The following is a 20,394-nucleotide window of genomic DNA, read 5'->3' as shown; positions in this document are numbered from 1 at the left end:
GAAGCCTGCAACAGATGCATCATGTTCAGTCTAGTACACCAACTGGCAGCCAGCCTACAAAAAGCTGTTTTACTGCTGTACCTTCAAATGAAAGAGGAAACTGGCTTCCTAGTTCAATAATGAAGTGTGCAGAACATACCCAGCATTGCCATCACCCACACTGCATGTGGGAAGAAAGGCAAGACAGAGGCCAGATGTTTTACTATGGAGGTAAAACATGGCAGTAGCCACTTCACATTAAAAAAAAAAAAGAAAAAAGAAAGCAGAATGGTGATATTTCACCAGATGATGAAAGACATTTGCCAGTTAGAGGTCTAGTTGGCATATCCTCCAATTAGGGAAGATATGCATTTAAGGCAATAACACTCACCTTACCAGAGCCCCAACCGTGGAAACATGCAAAACCATGGGAAGATAATATGGCCATGACTGGGAGAGGCTGTATATTACGCGATCACACCATCATGGTCCATATACAATTAGAACCTGAAGAAACTTCATGTGCAAACGTTATCTGCTTATGCTTGGTTTAAGGATTAAAACATGTTCGTACTCTTTGTTCGTGTATTTTATTATTTTAGAAGATTTCGGCTATGGCTTAGATATATCCTTTTCTGGTTTTGTTACAAATGTGATTCATCTCTTTCTCTCTATGTTTTTCCTTACTTTTCGTTTTTGCAATTGCACTGTTTCTTTTGTACTCTATTTATGCTTCTACTGCCTTGGAATTTAGCCATTTCTGATAACTTTAGTTTTTGTGTTTTTATCATTTATATTTCTTTGTTCCAGTTTCATAGTCCTCTTTTTCTGTAGTCAATAACTGACTTACATTCTCTGGATGACCAGGTATATTTACACATTCCTTTATGTTCAAATACTGAGTTCATTATTCTCATATTATTATTTATTTTTTATTTTTAAAGAGACCACCAGGGAGGCCACATACTACATGCACCAGCTATCATACTTATTATTGAAATCATTCACATTGTTTGCACACACACACATGGCAATCCATTAGAATCATGCAACCACCCTATGAAAGAAAAATCTAGCCCTCACCACCTTCTTGGTAGCATTCATTCTCAACTTCCAAGGATGCCCTCTGGTCCTTTCCCCACCCTCCATAAAATGAAATATTCCATAAATAAACTGAAATCATGTATGATACTTTCGGAAGTTTACATGTCAATCATATCACCCCTCTTTCTCCTGTTTGCTGTTGTCTGCAGGCTACAAATTCTCAATCTGCCTTCATAATCAGCATTTCACAATCCTGATATAATTTTTAACACTCTCCTTTGCACACACACACTCTCTCTCTCCACTGTATCAGAATCACAACAGAACCAGGAGACCTGACCTATGCACAACAGCCCATGTGAGGTCTCATCAAGGCCTTGTAAAGAGGCAAAATGACATCCTCATCTTTACAAGTGATAGCTCATTTCAGCATTGCAATTATCTTTTGGGTTGTATTTGCAATCTTTGCTACGTGGCCTACTGAACTTCGACTTGCTATCTACTAACATTCCAAGATTCCTAGCCTGATCAGTTACCTTAAATCTTACAGACTCACCCCACCCCTATATACCACTTTTTGATATCTGTCAGTCAGCCATCCTCTTATCCATGCTAATATTTTATAATCCAATCCTATATTCTCTAATTTATGCAACAGTCTTCCATGCTGTATTCTGTCAAAAGCCTTAGCAAAATCCAAAACTATCATGGTGTATCCATTTCCTGTGTCTAGTCAATGGTAACATTATTATAGAATGTGAGCAAGTTGCTAAAACATGACCTTTCTTTAGTAAACCCATGCTATTCATTGCAAAGTAGAGATACACTATCAATCCATTTCTGAATGCAAGTCCTAACCAAGTTTTTCAAAATCTTCACCACCACTACTGAGATACTGATTGGTCAATAGTTGGATATATTGGTCTTTGCACCATCCTTGTGCAATGGGATTACCATACATTCTTTCAAATCCAGGGAATCTTCCCTGTCCTGAGACTCAAATTGTATAGCCTGGTCAAAGGAATAGCCAGTTCAGCTGAACACTTTTAGCACACGTATTGATATACTATCAGTCCCTATTCCTGAATTATTATTCAGTTTGTGCAACAGTTCTAATACCTCCTCATCATATGTCTAAGTTTCTTCATTCAGTGAAGAGGTAGCAGTAAGCTCAATATTGCATGCACCAGGTTGATAGCTTTCAGCAAAATGGGTACTAATTAGTTGAACAAACTCTTTTACATCTGTCATCCATACACCATCTGCATTCAGAAGAATTATTCTTTCTTTTACTTGCAGCAAATCAATAGAATTCTTCTGAGTTGTCTTTAGCTTGTAGAGGCCATTTCTTTTCATACTCAGACTTAGCTTTCCATACGACAGTTGTGACTATTCTAGCCTACTGCTTATAATTTTCATAATGGACATCATCCTTATGCACATGGTATTCCTTCCACATCATTCGTTTCTTAAGTATCTTTTGCTTAATAAGATTACACATCCATTTGACTCCTACCCTATTTATTCTTCGAACTCTCAGGACACATTCTCATATTGCGTCATTTAAGTATTTTTTAAATCCTTCCCATGCACTGTCAATATTCTTCCCATCCATCAACTAATCCCATTCCACTGAACTTAGTATACTCCTCAGTTGGTCATAATTTCCTTTGTAGTTCAGCATGTAACCTTTTCTGAATGGAACAGTCATAAACTTAGTCACTTCCCAAGTGAATACCACATGATCATTGTCACCAACTGGAGGCAGAATAGTTACAACTTTAACTGAAATACCCTCTGACACTATAATAAAATCTAACTCTCTGACCTCTAATTTCTTCTGTCAAATGCTGCTTGAGGAAGCTGTCTTGCAACAGCTCAATAAATTCCATTTCATTCTTCTCACGGTATTTTACTACTACCCAATCAATATTTGGATAATTAAAGTCTCCCATTATGATTACGCTTTTCATGCCCATCGTCTCTACTTGATGATGCATCACTAGCAACCGATCTATCAGGTCTGTAACAATACTCCACTATGTACTTGATCTTGTTAGATTCCACTTCACACTAGCTAGCTTCAAATTCACTGTCACATGAATACTGTTACTCATACTACAATCATAGGTCTCAACTCTAACTAGATTCAAGTCATCTGATATCAGTAGCAGCAGCACCCGCCCCTCCTCTCTTATACTGTCTATCCTTCATAAAAATACTGTACCCTTTACACTCACTACCAGTTTGTATGTCTGATTCTGATAGCCAGGTCTCATTAATGCCTACAGTCTGAAGTCCCAACATATTGACCAAGGCAACAAACTCTACCCCTCTGTTTCTGATAACCCTAGCATTCAAGTATAGACATAATAATCTACTTGCATGTTCTTTTGACTCTCGACACTCTTTGACTGCAACTGTGTCTGCATGCCACAGTTGGACCACTTCCAGATCTCTATTCTCCTCTATATGTAGACATCTTTGCACATGTTTGATGATTCCAAACAAGATGAAAGCAAAGGTGAAATCGTCCTTTCCTCGTAATCATTTCCATGACAATACCCATTCCCGTTATTAACACAATTATATAACATTGTCACTCTTACACTCATACCAGTTATTAGTTTTTCAAGACTCCTGATACCAAATGAATTCAGGTGTAGAAAGACTTGAAATATATCAAATTTCCCCAGAACAGGTTACTAGCCTTTCGCTGGATAAATCACTCCACACATACAAAAACTCACACATCCATTACTTCTACGCAGCCTATGCATTGAATCATTTGCCATCATAGCCCTTCTTCTTAATTCATTTTATCATACAAAGGTAATATACTTACTATTTTCACTTTCTCACTCTTCAGTTATAATAGACAATTATAAATGACAAAATTTTGCAATGTGTCCACTTTTGATTACATATATCTTCACAAAATCTCTCTATGTTTATTTGTATTTCCTGTTTCTTATTCTGGCATTTAAATCTCCTATTAGTAGTAAATAGCCTTTTATTTGTTTTATCTATGACTTTTTACAGTTATTTGTAAAAGGTTTTATGCTTTCTTCTTCCTGCCTCCCTCTTCTGGTGCATATGCCCAGTTACTGTTGTGCGACCTCTTAATGTTCTGAGGTTAATTATTTATTAGTCTTTCAGTCCAGTAGTTATAATATATAATATTGTTATTCATAGATTTATGTATCATTATCATAATACCAGCATTCTCTATGCTCTTTCTTCTTTTTTTAACTCCACTAGAGATTTGTATATAGTTCTTTTTTCTTTGGTACTTTTTGCTTTTTCTTTGTTTCTGTTACTATGCATTTTTTTACATTGTCTTGGTTTAGTCATGTATCAAGTTCCTCTTCTTTGTGTGTAATTTCCTTTACATGCTAAGTTGCAATTTTCATTATATGTTACTTCTTCCAGTTTCCTTTGCCTTTTCCTGATATAGTCATTTCCCTGATAGTCTATCTAGCTTTTCTTTGGCTGAAACTTGAAATATATCAAATTTCTCCAGAACAAGTTACTAGCCTTTTGTTGGACAAGTTTAGTGATAAAATTGTTACCTAATGCCACTGGACAGGCAGTTCTAACAGCATTTACTCAGAGTTATACTGAACATACCTGGCCACCAGTGCCTTGTTTGTACTTTTAAATATGTGACCATAAGAAGGTGAGGTTGACATTTGAGTGGGAAAGGCTATATATTGCACTTCACCTTCCTGTTCACACCCCAAGATTAATCATAATAAAAACTTAATCATGTGGTGCTGTCATAGTAGCCTAAACACCCCTTGGGGTATACATTGATAATTGATAGAAACCTGAAATTTAGGGGACATATTGCAAAGGTGGTAAAGGTAATACAGAGGATTGCTGCAATAATGAGAAGGACAGTGACCAGCAGAGATAAAAGAGTTATCATTCCATTGTATACGACTCTGATCAGACCACACTATTGTTTACAGATTTGGTCCCTAGGATTTGAAGGGGGATAAATTAACTGTGGAAAGGGTACAAAGGCGGATAACAAAAATGGTTTCAGGGCTGTACAATGTTAGTTATGAGGATCGGCTGAGGGAATGTGGACTGCAGAGTTTGGTGAATAGAAGGAGGAGAGGTGATATGATTGAGACTTTTAAGCTGTTGAGAGGTGGTTACAGGGTTGACACTGGGGAGTTCTTTCGCTTGGTTGAACAGCGTGAAGGAGTGATGACAAGGAGCCATCCCTGGAAGTTACGAAAGGAAACTGTGAGCAAGAGGGTGAGGAGTGGTTTCTTTGCATGGAGGGTGGTTGAGCCATGGAATGCATTGCCTGATAGAGTGGTGAGAGCGAGAATGGTCAATGAGTTTAAGGGGTGGTATGATAGACTTTGTGTTTCCTAGGAGGGACCTCCCACGATGAGTCTTGATAGACTGTGTTTCCTAGGAAGGACCTCACGTGATGAATCTTTTGACTCCATGGAGGCCTGAATAATAATAATGATAATAATAATAATATCAGGAAATTGATGACGATGAGGCCCTCAGCAAGAAAACAGAAAAAGATTGAAATTTATTTAAAAATAGTTAAAATATGGAGTTTTTGTTTCAAAAACTCCATATTTTAAATCCAAAACTGTAAAAGTAATTAGTAAAACCATATTAAAACTCCAAAGTGTAAAAATAAATTTCCTAAATAAGTACCAACCTTTAGAGAATTACCTTTTTGTATTAATTCTTTCATATAAATCCAGGAACACAATGTCTGCAATGTCCTATATCCACAACCCCAGCCCTGAAAATAAAATTAGCTTCGGAATAAAAATGAATATTTTAAATCTCATATCGATTAATTTTTCTCTTTTATTTTCTTCCTTATTCAACACTTATTGTAATAAATAATTTTTGAGATACCATGTAATAAAAACAAACAATGAGTACTATCAATCAGCATTATAGAGCTAAAATGATACAGCTGTTTCATTAATGTTATCTTCTTCTTTGTTCAGTCTCCTCATGTCTGAGGACTCGTGATCCTAACCACAATGTCTCTCCATTTTTTTCCATCTTTCGTTGATCACTTGAAATGTCCAAATGGTAAAATTTTGCATAGAATTATTACTGAACATGCTCTATAGTTGAGTAAACTCTAAGACATTTCCACAAAGGATTAAACTAAATTTATTACAGTCTAACCAAGTGAAAAATAAACTTTCAACATCTTTCTCTAAATCAAGAGTAATTTAATAAAAAGGTGGCACACCTTTTAGCAACTCCTATAAGTAAAGATGACCTCGCTAATGCTTCTGCCTGGTATCTCCACATCTGGGCCTGGCTCTCACTGAAGAGATCTCAATAAAGGTCGAAACTAGTCTGGGTAGTGGCCCTTCCCTTAATGCATAACATTATACATATCCGCAAGGAGATGTGTTTTGTATTACCCCAGTCCAAAAGATATTTTCAGGTGCAAACTTTGTTTGCTCACACTTGGATAAAGGATTAAACTAAATTTATTATAGTCTAACCAAGTGAAAAATAAACTTTCAACGTGGTAAATTAAATATGGAAATAGTCAACAGAATCAACAAAGCTGTTATGGTAGGAAGCCAATCGAATAAATTCATATGGAATAAGAGAGAAATTAGTCAGAACACTAAATTAGCTGTATACATAGACCAAAGACCGCAGATATGAGAGTCCTGAGAAAGATTAGAGGCATGAATAGATGGCATCAATGGCAATATCATATTAAAAACAAGGATATTAGGAAAAAACTTGACATTGTCAGCATCCAGGAATGGGTTAGCAGAGCTAATCTCAGGTGGTATGGTCACTTAAATAGAATGGGCGAGGAAAGATTAGCAAAACAAGTGTTCTCTACCAGGCTGGCAGGAAAACGATGCAGAGGAAGACCAAGATATAGGTGGATTGATACAGTACAAAGTGCCTTAGACGGTAGAAATATAAGATCTGATAATGTTGGAGTCTTGATAAGTAACAGACTGATTTGGAGGAAAATTGTAGATGGGGAGTTAGTAATGATGTAAATTTTTCATGTAGTACTATCATATCCTGTACACCTCTTGAGGGTACATGTCAAGAATTTGATGATGATGATGATGATGAGTGTTGAGAGTATTCCCTTTTTTACAGGCACCTATTCCAGATATGAGAATGGTATTTTATGATTGGACAGAATTATAGGCAAAGATCTGTAGAAGGCAAGTTCAGAGATAAAGTAAAGTGAAGCAAAACAAAAAACCTAGTTTCTTGGATGCTGAGATGATAATTGTGATATCTCTAAGTGAATCATTAGAGGTTAAAGTTATACCAAGAATAGAAATCTTGTCTAGAGATTTAAGTATTAATGAAAACAAGAGTGAAAGGAAATTTTGAGATCCATTTCCTTCTTGAAAGAAATAAGATATGATTAAGTTTTGCTAGTATAATAATTAATTTCTCTGATTCGTAATGAAGAAATGTTTGCTGATCATTGTTTAAGGCTGTCAAGATATATAAAAGAAAGTGCAAGACTGTTTGCAATGCTTTGGTCCAGGCTGTTTAATTTAATTCTCAACAATGGTAGGGTCCAAAGAGAGCGGGAAAAGGGCAAGGTAGTTCATTTACATAAAGGAGGCTTTATGACAACAGATAATGAATACAGAGAGGTCAGAATCTCAAGAATAGTGGCAAAGATATTAAGGAAAGGTTTTGCCTTAGTAATTTACTCACTTTCTATAATAAAATAATGACAACTGAGTAAGATAAAGGGAATAGCAAATAGCTACAGCAAGATATTGCTGGATTTTGCAAAAGCATTTGGCAAATTTTTGTGGGTAGGCAAATGGATAGGAGTATGGCTGATGGATATCAAAGAGAAGAATATGATGAAGCAGGATCAAGAAGAAGTTGGGTGACAATTGGTATACCACTATACTTGGACCACTACAGTTCAATTTGTACATTAATGATAATGAGGTTAACTTTATTGGGAAGGGTATATATAGGTTGTTGTTTTTTTTTAAGGTAATGTACATATCCTGCAGAATGATTTTAGTAGATTGGTGGGTTGAGCAAAGAATAATGACTGCCAGTTCAATATGGCAAAGCGTAAGGTAAAAAGTAAAAATAAAATGTAAGGTAAAAAGTGTGATGTAAAAAGATAACAAGCACCCCCCCCCCACACACACACACACAGCACTGATGTGCTTATAGGTTCTTCGACCTCTTGTGTATGAAAGCAATAAAAACAATACAACTATTAACATTATATAAATCCTAAATATGCTCTGCTTTAGAAAATTGTTCTCACACAATGAGGTGCACCAAAAATTACTCAAAAAATGTGCGAGACAAGAGTCACCAGGTAAATGAATCATCTTCTTCTACTGTCCAGAAGAGGACAATTCAGTTATTCCTAATGAAGGTGACCCTTCTCTCCCACACTCCAGTCATTATCTCAGAAATGTGCCATTTCCCCTTTGTGCCTCTTCTACAGGTATTTTCATGAGCAGTTCTGCTGAACTGGCTGGCACCATTCTTCCACTTTCCCTTAAACTTGAAATGAGCATTTCCTGATCAACACTTGTTCACTCTCCAGCTTCAAACATACCAAATCAGCTTGTTGTCATCCTCCTATCTGCAACCTCTAGTGTGTGGGACTAATATTAAAAATCAGATGAAGGTGGTCTTCATCAATGGCATAATTTACAAAGTGATTTATTCTGCTATGTTCTCCAATCCTGCCACCAGTTGAGCAGATTGGCCAAAATAACATAAGCTGTACATGCAGGGAGTCCTCTAAACACAGGTGAAAAAAAAGATGCAACAGTATTTCAGGAAAGTAAATGAGTGAGGCAATTTTGGAGATTATTATTATTATTATCATCAAAGACCCCGCATGGAGTCAAAGACTCATCTAGGAGGTCTTTTTGCCATACACACAGCATCTTTAACATACTCAAATTCTCAACGGACACCACACTTTCAGGCAAAGCATTCCAATCATTCACGACTCTGTATTTTTTGCTTCAGCAAAAAAACCTGCTTCTCACTCTCCTTATACAGCTTCCAGATGACCTCTGGTTCTCCCTGATCTCCCACCATTTTCTGTAAAACCTCTCCAACATTGATCCTATAACAACCCCTTACTAACTTGTAGGCCTCTATCATATCACCCCCTCTTCCTCCTATCCACGGGCCTCCGCAAATTACATCTTCTCAACTTTTCTTCATATTCAACAGAAACTACCTTAGTCAGTTGCCTCTTGACCTTTTCAAACATCTCTTCATCCTTTTGAAAACCAGGTAACCAAATCTGTGCACAGTAGTCCATGTGTGGTCCTAATCAGAGCCTTATACAAAGGAACAAAAATATCCTTACTTCTACAAGTCAGTGTCCTCTACATCATTCCCAGAATTTGTTGTGTTGCCCTCACAATTTTGGCAACGTGTCCTCTAAATTTTAGATCTTTATCCACTATCACCCCAAGATCTCTTATTTCTTCCACCTCCAACAATATATCCCTGCCAAGTGTAAATTCTGCATCCCATCTTTGTTTCCCAAATTTAAAAACCTTACATTTTGCAACATTGAATATGCATCCCATTGCCTTTCACTCAATACATTCAAATCTTCTTGTAAGGCCACAACATCTTCTCTACTACTCTTCATAGTTTGTCCAAACTTTTCATCATCTGCAAACAACTGAATATCCCTATCCAAATCTTTACCAATATCATTAACATACAAGTTAAACAGCATTGGCCCTAAAACAGACCCCTGAGACACCCCACTAGCGACTTTCCTCTTCTGGGATATTACTCCCCCATATACAACTTGCTGATACCTATCAAATAGCCAGTCTCCAATCCAATGCACTAATCTCATATCCAATCCCATCTGCTCTAGATTGACTATCAACTTATCATACAGTAATCTATTCAAAGCCTTTGCAAAATCTAAATATACTATTGTGTATCCCTCTTCTCTGTTCAAGGAAGCCATCACCTTATTGTAATAAGGAGATTACTAAAACAAGACCTCTGTTTAGCAAATCCATGCTGTCCATCAAAGATAATACCATTATAAATTAAAGATGCTAAGAAATTATGTTCTTGGTTTAATTCTTTATCCAAACGTAAGCAAACGGTTTGCACATGATATTGTGTATCCCTCTTCTCTGTTCAAGGAAGCCATCACCTTATTGTAATAAGGAGATTACTAAAACATGACGTCTTTAGTAAATCCATGCTGTCCATCAAAGATAATACCGTTATAAATTAAAGATGCTAAGAAATTATGTTCTTGGTTTAATTCTTTATCCAAGTGTAAACAAACAAAGTTTGCACATGAGGTAATTTCATAACTGGGAAACTCATATATAGAGGCTAATGACTTCACATCACTTGCCTTAGTATCCCATAATGCAAAGCACATATCCTTACAGACATGTATAATGCCATGCATTATGGGAAGGGTCACTACCCAGACCGGTTTCAACTTTATTAAGGTCTCATCAGTGGGAGCCAGATTCAAAGTGATACCAAATTGACAATTGACATTTATTCTTTAAGGGTGAAGCAAAATGCTTTTCATATTCCCCGCTATCTGTCGTGGATTACAGTGAGGGTAAAATTTACGAGCAGTTTGCTTGCCCTGAATGGGCATGGAGATTATGTATTGCTATAGGAGGCTAATATAGTTTTTGGTCTTCTATATTTGAATATGTCCGTTGGCTCGTATGCTGCAGCTTGTTGAACCAAATCGTTGGGATGTGTGGACGTCTTTAAAAAAATTTGGAAGCTAAGGATTGTAGATAAGAGAGAATATAGGTATTTGTGTCTCTGTGGAGTTGGCTGTTTCTAACATACCACGGGGCGTTCAAAATCATTCTCAAGCACTTGTTCTGCACTCGCTGTATCTTAATAATGTTAGTATTAGAGGTGTGGCTCCAGGCTGGAGAGGCATAGGTGATTATAGGACGAATCGTCATCTGGTATAGCTGCAATTTGATTCTGTTGCTGAGTTTGCTATTTCTATTAATTAGCGGGTAGATCTGAGCTATGGCTTTAGATGCTTTTGCACATGCAGACTTGATATATTGGTTGAAAGATAGCTTTTTGTCGAGAATCACACCCAGGTAATTTGTTTCTTTCTGCCAGGGAATTTTAGTATTGAATAGTAACACATCTCCTGCAGGAGATATTGGCCTTTTTGAGAAAAGAACCGCTGAGCTTTTCAGGGGGTTGACTTCCAATCTCCACTTGGAGAACCAACCCTCCAGCTGTAGAAGATTTTCTTGAAGCTTTCTGGTAACGAAGTGGGGTCTGAGAGATCTGGTTAGTATTGCCGTATCGTCCGCATACAGTGCTAAAATGGAAGTCATCGGATTGTGTGGGATGTCTGACATGTATACAGAAAACAGCAATGGAGCCAGTAGAGATCCCTGCGGCACTCCAGCAAAGATATGGCGCTGGGACGATGTAGAACCGTTAATTTTAACTTGCATTGATCTATTCTGAAGATATGAATGGATTAGATGAACCATTTTTAGTGAGATACCGGCTGAGATAAGTTTGTGCAGGAGTCCAAAATGCCAGATTTTGTCAAATGCTCTAGATAGGTCTAGGAATACAGCTCCTGTGCACTGGCGCCAGTTGTAGCTGGTGGTGATATATTCCACAATTCTGTGGATTTGCTGGGTGGTACTATGGTGTTGTCGAAAACCAAACTGTTCTTTAGGGAGGATGTTTAGGTCATTTACTGAGGTTTGGAGTCGTGAGAGGATGACCTTCTCTGCAACCTTACCCAGTTTGGAGATAAGACTGATTGGACGATAATTCTGCGGTAAGTGATACCAAAGTTGAAATAATGCAGAAGTGATATTTCCATGTACAAGTAGCTGAAAGGTGTCACATCTTATTATTATAATACTCTGGATTAGAGATAGTTGTTGGAAGTTTTTCCACTTGGTTATGCTATAAATTAAAGATGCCAAGAAATTATATTCTTGGTTAAATTTCTTGTAATTTATAGTATACCAAGTGGAAAAACTTCCAATAATACCATTCTTGTAAACCCTATTCTGGATCCTAGTTCTCACCCGCTTCTACAACAACTTAGCCACAACACCTGACACACAGATAGGCCTATAATTTGATGCTTGAGTTCTATAACCTCCCTTATGAAGCAGCACAATCTTGTCCTCCTTCCACTCCTTTGGAACTCGACCCAATGCAAGACTCATATTAAAAAAATAAATCAAGGCATATGTCAACTCCCTGACACAATCCTTCAGAATACGTGGTGATATATTATCAAGTCTCATGGCCTTGTTAACATCAAGTTTGCTCAATTCCCCATACACAGCTCTTGCTCACTTACAGTCAAAGTTTCCCCCACCCCATCATCAACTGCTCTCAAACTTTCCATGATGTCACATTCAACAAGAATGAAAGACCTTTATGAACTGCTTATTAAGTATCTCCACTATATCTTCCACAGCAACAAGTGTTTGGTATATGATATAAAGACAGTAAACTGAAAATTTATCTTTTATTACCTTCTCTCTGGAGAACTGAACCATTTTTATAGCTTGTCAACTCTATTATGAGTTTGCTATAGTGAGAGTCAACTGTACTGTAAGTTGCAATAATAATGGAAATACTCAAATTCAACTAAGTTTCTGGGCAAATTTTTTGAACAGTTATAGCAAGATTCTCAGCAGCTTACAACAGCTTTGGTCAACACTGGACCAATAGTCCTTTGTTATTTGTTGGAAGCTTTTTTCCACTTCGTTAGACTATAAATTATATATTTAGTTTAATCCTTTATCCAAGTGTAAGCAAACAAAGTTTGCACCTGAAATATCTTCAGGACTGGAGCAACTCGTGGCAAAGGTGGACTAAGTTCTCATCACATTCCTTAGTATCCCATAATGCAAAGCACATCTTCTTGTGACATGTACTGCTATGCATTATGGGAAGGGTCACTACCCAGACCGGTTTTAACCTTTATTGAGGTCTCTTCAGTGGGAGCCAAAACCCAGAGGTGATACCAAGGTTGAAGCAAAGGTTGAAGAAGTGGGAAAAAACTACCAACATCTTTCTCAAATCCAGAGTAATTTAATAATAAGGTATGACACCTTTTGGCAACTGGCATATGGAAATATGATTTCTCCATTACTTCCACCTTAGTATCACCTCTGGGTCTGGCTCCCACTGAAGAGACCTCAATAAAGGTCGAAACCAGTCTGGGTAGTGACCTTTCCCATAATGCATAGCAGTATAGATGTCCACAAGGAGATGTGCTTTGCATTATTGGATACTAAGGAATGTGATGAGAACTTAGTCCACCTTTATGCCACGAGTTGCCCCAGTCCTGAAAATACTTCAGGTGCAAACTTTGTTTGCTTACACTTGGATAAAGGATTAAACTAAATATATAATTTATAGTCCTTCGTTACTTTGTCAGATTTAAAATGAAATTGCTAAATTAAGGAATGCTACTGAGCACTTGGCTTGCCTTTTTTTTTTTTTTTTAAACTATTTGTTCATTAAGGTTTTTTTGGGATGTCCTGAGATGTTTGTTTTATTCTACCACTAGGTGATAGACTAATAGACTTGGAATATGAGTGAGCCTTTGGCTTGCCCATTCTGAGCTTGGAATTGGGTTTAAAATCATATGCTCACCTGCATGACTCTATGCATGTGAGCTACATATCAGGAATGGCCTATCTGGTAGCATTTTCAAATAACTGGTAGCATTTTTAAAATACTCTAGATCAGAGATTGTTGTAGAAAGTTTTTTCACATGCTACAACTATCACTTACTATTATAACAATGGAATTAACTCATGTAAAATATTCTTTATTTTGCTACAACTATCCCCGATCCAGAATATTTAAGAGGTGACACACCATTCTGCCACTTGTATATGAGAAATACAGGGTGTCCACAAATGATTACCCTGATTTCAACTGGCTATAATATTTTAACAATGAAAGTAACTGAATAAATTTTGTTGCAGGTAAACTTAGGCACTCATAAAGTTTCCATACTGGTATCTTCAGTATATTGCTTTTGCCACCAGGTGTGCTGCTGCTGATTTTCTTTAAAAATGGCTTCAGTACAGGAAAGAGCCCAACGTGTTCTGTGGCTAGCAGAAACAAACTCTCCAGTTATTTTCTTCTTTCTTGAAAAAGAAATTAATGGAAATGTGTACTTACACATGCTCAATAATTATGCATTCTGAGATGTATCCATTTCAAGTATCCACTGAAGAGTTATAATATATTATAATCAGGGTAAACATTTGTGGACATCCTGTATATGACTTCATTGATTTAACCTCAGAATTCTCCTGGATCTAGCGCTGACTAAAGAGATCTTGATAAAAGGCAAAACAAGCCTGGGCAGTGATCATTCCCATAGTGCATAGCAATATACAGTTCCAAAAGGAAGTATTCTTCGCATTACAGAATCCTAAGGTTATTGATGTGAAGTCACCATCCTCTACAAAGCAGTAGCCTAGTCATGAAGATACTTAATGCGCAAACTTTGTTTGCTTATGCTTGGGTATAGGATTAAAACAATATAATTTCTTGTCTATTATAATTTAATTATTATTATTATTATTACTTTCCTGACCTCCATGGAGTCACAAGACTCATCACGGTGGTCAACACTAGTGAACACAAAGTCTGCCATACTACTCCTTAAAATCATCGACAGTCTGCATGTTCACCATCCTCTCAGGAAATGTATTCCATGCTCCTATCACTCTCCATCCAAAAAAAAAACATATTTTTTACCCTTTTACTCACCACTCTCTTTTGCAACTTCTAAGGATGGCCCCTTTTCCTTGCTCCTTCCCCTCATTCTACCATATGAAAAATCTCCTCCTATTAACACAATAATAACCCTTCAACAGCTTAAATGTCTCAATCATGTCTTCCCCTCCTCATAATCAACAATATACAGTCCTGATATCATTTTTGTTATCCATTTTTGTGCCCTATACAAAGTTACTTCATCCCCTTCAAATTCTGATAAATAATAAATAATTCTGAAGACAGAAGCCTTTTAATTGGCATAGTTTACTTCTCAACATACCTTACTTTATTTAGAAAAATAACCCTTACTTTTATTAGCAACATCTTTCATTAATGCATGCAAAACTAAGATTAACAACTTATGACTAATTAATATCCATTTAATAAAAAAATAATAAATAAAAGAAACAGATACCCTATCATCCATGCCATCACATCCATAATGGTAATATCTGTAATCTCCTTTCACAAGTGCTGAATACTGGGTGTCTGCTGGAAGAAGAAGACCTTCATGCACATTTGTACAAAGTGTTTCCATACTGTGTACTGAATAACAAGAATGCTTTGTATTCTGAAAGACAAGTACAATAATTTCACTCTATTACCTATACAAATGCTTGAAACATGTTAAATTATATCATGGCATTTAATTACTAACTCAGCTACTGTCAAGTTCAAACATAACATGCTTCTAGGATGTTGGAAGTTTTTCCATTTGGTTATACTATAAATTAAAGGTACCAAGAAATTATATACTCGGTTTAATCCTTTATCCAAGTGCAATTACTTCAACCTTAGTATCACCTCTGGGTCTGGCTCCCACTGATGAGACCTCAATAAAGGTTGAAACTAGTCTGAGTAGTGACCCTTCCCATAGTGCATAGCATTATACATGTCCATAAGGATATGTGCTTTGCATTATGGGATACTAAGGCAAGTGATGTGAAGTCATTAGCTTTCATATACAAGTTGCCCAAGTCCTGAAAATACTTCAGGTGCAAACTTTGTTTGCTTACACTTAGATAAACTTGGATCAAACCAAGTATATAATTTCTTGGTACCTTTAATTTATGTTTCTAGAATAATTAAATATGTATTCTGTAAAGCAGTGTTTCTCAAATTATGGTACGTGTACCTCCTAGGGGTACATGGCAATTTTCGGCTATGCATAATTAAAGGAGCCACTATATTTTTCAACAAACAGTGCAATTAGGGACAACCGGGATAAAATGGCACTAACTAATGAATCACATCCCCTCTCCAAACAGAAGCTGCTGTATAGACCAAGCAAAACCATATGTTGCCGGTGGAACATATGGTTTTGCTTGACACCACCCCCCGTCGTTAACGTGTTAGAACTAAGAAATATATACTGAATGTGTTTCAGATATTATGGAATTCGGTTGAAGGGAATTAGCATTTCAACTCAACTGTTGAAATGCTAATTTGTCTTTGGTTCACGCGATCTTTTGTTAATACCGCACCAATCATATGCAGTTCTTCGCTGCTCTACGTATCTCAAGTCTTGTAATTTTTGATTGAAATAACAGGAAAGAAGATGACGCTATTTGGGTAGATGACTTTGACGATGCACACAAAGAAACTGTTCTCGATGCCAAAAGTAGTGATAAGGAGTAGGAGCTTCTTGGTAAGTCATGCCATTTTCAGTTTTTTTTTCTGAAAACTTTAGTTTCCGAAAATTCCCACACGTATCTCGTAACACAATTTTTTAGCTTTAATTTTGAGAAAAAAGTTAAAGTTATATTCGAGTAAATACAGTATTTTTTTTAGCTTTCAAATTCTTACGTATGGATCATTGGTTAAAGATTGGATTTATAAAACCCCCAAAAGAGAGCAATATAGCAAATACAAGTAGCTGTAAGCAACAAGAAAACATTGATATTGCATCTGGATCAAATGAAATTGATGAGTGTGTCGTCTGACATCTCTAGAGAACCAAAATTTAAAAATAAATCATATTTTTTGTTTACATGAACATATAAATTCAAATAAAATAGATATTTAATTTTAATTAATGTCTAATCAATTTATTAATTTTAATTAATTAATTTATTTATTAATTGATTAATTATGGAGTACTTGGTAATAATGAAAATTTAAGAAGGGGTACGGGGATTTCTGAAGTTTGAGAAACACTGCTGTAAAGGGGCAAACTGAGTGTATGTTGAACTTTGAGGTCTTGCCTATAGCAACTAATTCTTGCAACACCTTTGCGTTGTTGGCTAAAGACCAAGACCACTAGATAAATATTCCCTACCAGCTAATAGTGATTAAATTTTCATAATGGAGAATACAATATATTGACATTTAGGTTCAACAACATAAAGATGTAAGCAGATTTGATTGCTGCAGATCAACTGGACTGAAAAGTTCAAAAGCAAATCTAGTTCATAACTAAAAAATTCATATATATACCACACTGCAGTCTAGAGTCACTCTGAACAAGAACTATGCTCATTTCTAGATAAGATCAACAACCTTCATCCTTGCATCAAATTCACACTAGAAAAATAATCATCACAAGGTATCTTCTTTATTGATATACACATCCAACGAAAACAAGATGGTTCCATCTCCACTTCTATCATAAACCAACTTTTTCAGGTCATTACATCCACAATTCTTTGGCTCACCACCCTTCTCAAAAATATGGCATCATAAAATCTTTGTATGCTGAGCACACAAATCCTCTGAAGTATCATCAAAACAAGAATTGGAAATTATTCAAGATAAAGCCTTATTAAATGGATACAATCCAAAAATTCATCAGCCACTTCCTTACACAGACAGGAAGAAGCTCACAGGATACCTATACCATATGGTATAGGTATCCCAAAAATTATGAAGAAATACAAACTCACCGCAACCTACAAACCAATCAACCAGATCCACAATTTGCTTCTCCAAAAGACAAACTCTCACCTTTGATGCTACCTGGCATATGCGAAGAACATTACAAGAACATTCCATGTTCTTGTAAGATGTCTTTCTATGGACAAAGAGGAAGATTTATAAGTAAATGCATCTCTGAACATCAACACAACATCCGTCTTATCAAACCGCACAAATCTGGTGCACAACATGGAGCTGAAAACCCTAACCATTGGATCTAATGGAAAAACACCAAGCTACTACATACATACTTATATAAACATAAGCGTTTATATAAAGAAAGTGCTGAAACCCTATGTCACAGACCCAATCTGAACCGTATTGACTGTCTCACTATCCCAAAAATCTGGGAAATTATCATCCCTAATTGTATAAAATAAATTCGTCAGATATAATTTAATTTTAATTACAGTCAGATTTTTTTTTAAGTCCTCAAACATGCTACTGTATGCATAGAGGGATTCTAATGTTAAGCATGTACACTAACTGTTCCTTTGTATGTAATTCCTAGTATTGTTTGTTAAAACTGTACCGATGATGATGTCTTAAGATACTTAAGACGAAATATCTACATGTTATTAAAATCTAATTACTGTGGTTATACGTGTGAATTTTTTAGTTATAAATACTCTACAGGTTTCACTATATAATAGAAATATAGTTCAAGGTGGTATGTGTGCAAGTTCCATATTATTATAAAACACTTGTAGCTTTACAATGCAATCTATCTTCAAGACCCATAATCTCGGTGATACTGTTTTCATCTCCAAGACTGAAACCTCCTAAAACTGTTCTTCATAATGAAGCACAATTTTAAGATTTCTCAACTGCATATTCTTTATTATTATTATTATTATTCAGGCCTCCATGGAGTCAAAAGACTCATCGTGGGAGGTCCTTCCTAAGAACATAAAGTCTGTCAAGACTCATCGAGGGGGAGGTCCCCCTAAGAAACACAAAGTCTATCAAACCACTCCTTAAACTCATGGACCGTTCTCGCTCTCACCACTCCATCAGGCAATGCATTCCACGGTTCAACCACCCTCCACACAAAGAAACCACTCCTCACCCTCTTGCTCACAGTTTCCTTTCATAACTTCCAGGGATATTCTTTTTTGTCTCAAAAGATGGCATTTCTATATATTTGTTTTGTGTGTGTGTGTGTGTGTGTGTGTGTGTGTGTGTGTAAATAATAGACACAAGTTGGTAAGGGGTTGATATTGGATTAACATTGAAGATTTTTTTTTGTAAAATAGTGGGAAATGGGGTAGAACAAGAGCTCACACCCGCAAGCTGCAGAATCTTTATGCAGCAAGAGAGTCAGAAGCAGGTTTTTTTGCATGGAGACTTGCTGTGAATGATTAGAATGCATTACCTGGGGGCATGGTGTCTGCAGAGTATCTTAATGTACTGTATTTAAGGCATGGTATGATAAGCTGTGTGTAGGGAAAAAGGACCTCCTGCTAGAAGTCTTTGACTTATGGGGGGCGGGGGGGGGCTAGGGATAATAATATATATGTATATTTGTTTTATTCCAAATCTGAGTATACAACACTGAATGTCCTTTTCTTTAATTTCATTACATATTAGCTCATGCCATTCTATGAAATTTAGTTGTCATTTTTCATTGCATAATGGTAACATCATAGGTCATTCTGATTTTTTTTTCTTGCTTTAAATGATGACTTCCTCTAATCTCATAATAGTAAAGTGATTTTCTCAGAAATTTTAATGTTTACAGCTTTAAATAGTTCTTCCTTTAAATATGCAAAAAAGGGAAAGCGAGTGAGAAAAGATTGTGAATCTGCTGTCACGGTATTGTAAACATAATCATAATTTAAAATTATGAATCTTTTTATAATTGTTTCTCTATTCTAATATATTATTAGTTTTGGTTTCGTAACATGTTGATTGGCACTTGCGATGAGCCCGCTATTGATATTATTGTTAAAATAAAATTTAAAGCATTTGAAATTTATGTACTTACTTGATTCTGATAGTCTGTAATAATTTCGATCTTCTTTATTGTAATTGAAAATTATTAAGTGTTGAAATATTTGTTGTTTTAAAGACATTCTCTTTACGCTAACGAAATCAACGCGTCAGCCATTCCCACGTAATTTCCCGCTTGCTATTTACTTGAAGTGCGCATGCTCAGCTAGAAAATTGATGGGTGATTGACAGCTGACAGAGAGAGAGCATTGGGTTTCCGGGTAACTGAGAAAAACAAGTAGAGAGAGAATAGGAATTTTGTTCTTAGGAAGTTTTTTAAAAACGTGACACCCGGGAGAATATTAATATAAGATTCCGAAAAGGAATCGTAGTGCTGTGAATCTTTAAACTGGAAGAATTGAGACTATCAACAAGTGTTTAGTGAATAAAAGAAGATATTGGAATTTACGTTTTAATTCAATATTCGAGGAAACGCTGAATGAAAAGTTTCATCTTCTTAAGGACGATGGAGGAGCCTGTGTAGCTCAGTAAATTCATTAATAATCATATAGCAATAAAAGATTTCCTCAAAATGAAACCAAAAATTGCACATATCACTCTTACGCGAGCAGTTATACCACCACCACAACACCGAGAGTTTGAAAAGGTAAAATTAAATTATCCAATGTACTCAAAAGGGCA

The 20,394-nt window shown here is 36.2% G+C and overlaps 1 protein-coding gene across 4 annotated transcripts in view; it reads right to left on the bottom strand.

Annotated features, from left to right (window-relative positions):
* Positions 1 to 19,885, bottom strand: part of LOC150104074 (ufm1-specific protease 1-like) — a 131,405-nt gene extending 111,520 nt beyond the window's left edge. For all 4 annotated transcript variants that reach the window (XM_090397274.1, XM_090397275.1, XM_090397277.1 and 1 more), the window contains exons 1-3: positions 19,748 to 19,885; positions 15,263 to 15,418; positions 5,720 to 5,806 (exon numbers count right to left, since the gene is read on the bottom strand). In XM_090397274.1, coding sequence (XP_090253400.1) covers positions 5,720 to 5,806; positions 15,263 to 15,385 — 210 coding nt within the window. In that variant the 5' untranslated portion in view covers positions 15,386 to 15,418; positions 19,748 to 19,885. The remainder of the gene's footprint in view (positions 1 to 5,719; positions 5,807 to 15,262; positions 15,419 to 19,747) is intronic.
* Positions 19,886 to 20,394: the final 509 nt, after the last annotated feature.

The sequence above is a fragment of the Typopeltis vanoorti genome, chromosome 8 (assembly GCF_054136105.1).
Source record: "Typopeltis vanoorti isolate ZY-2024b chromosome 8, IOZ_Tvanoo_1.0, whole genome shotgun sequence".
Lineage (NCBI taxonomy): Eukaryota > Metazoa > Arthropoda > Arachnida > Uropygi > Thelyphonidae > Typopeltis > Typopeltis vanoorti.
Note: the sequence above shows the minus strand (reverse complement) of the source record. Positions and strands in the feature narration are given on the sequence as shown.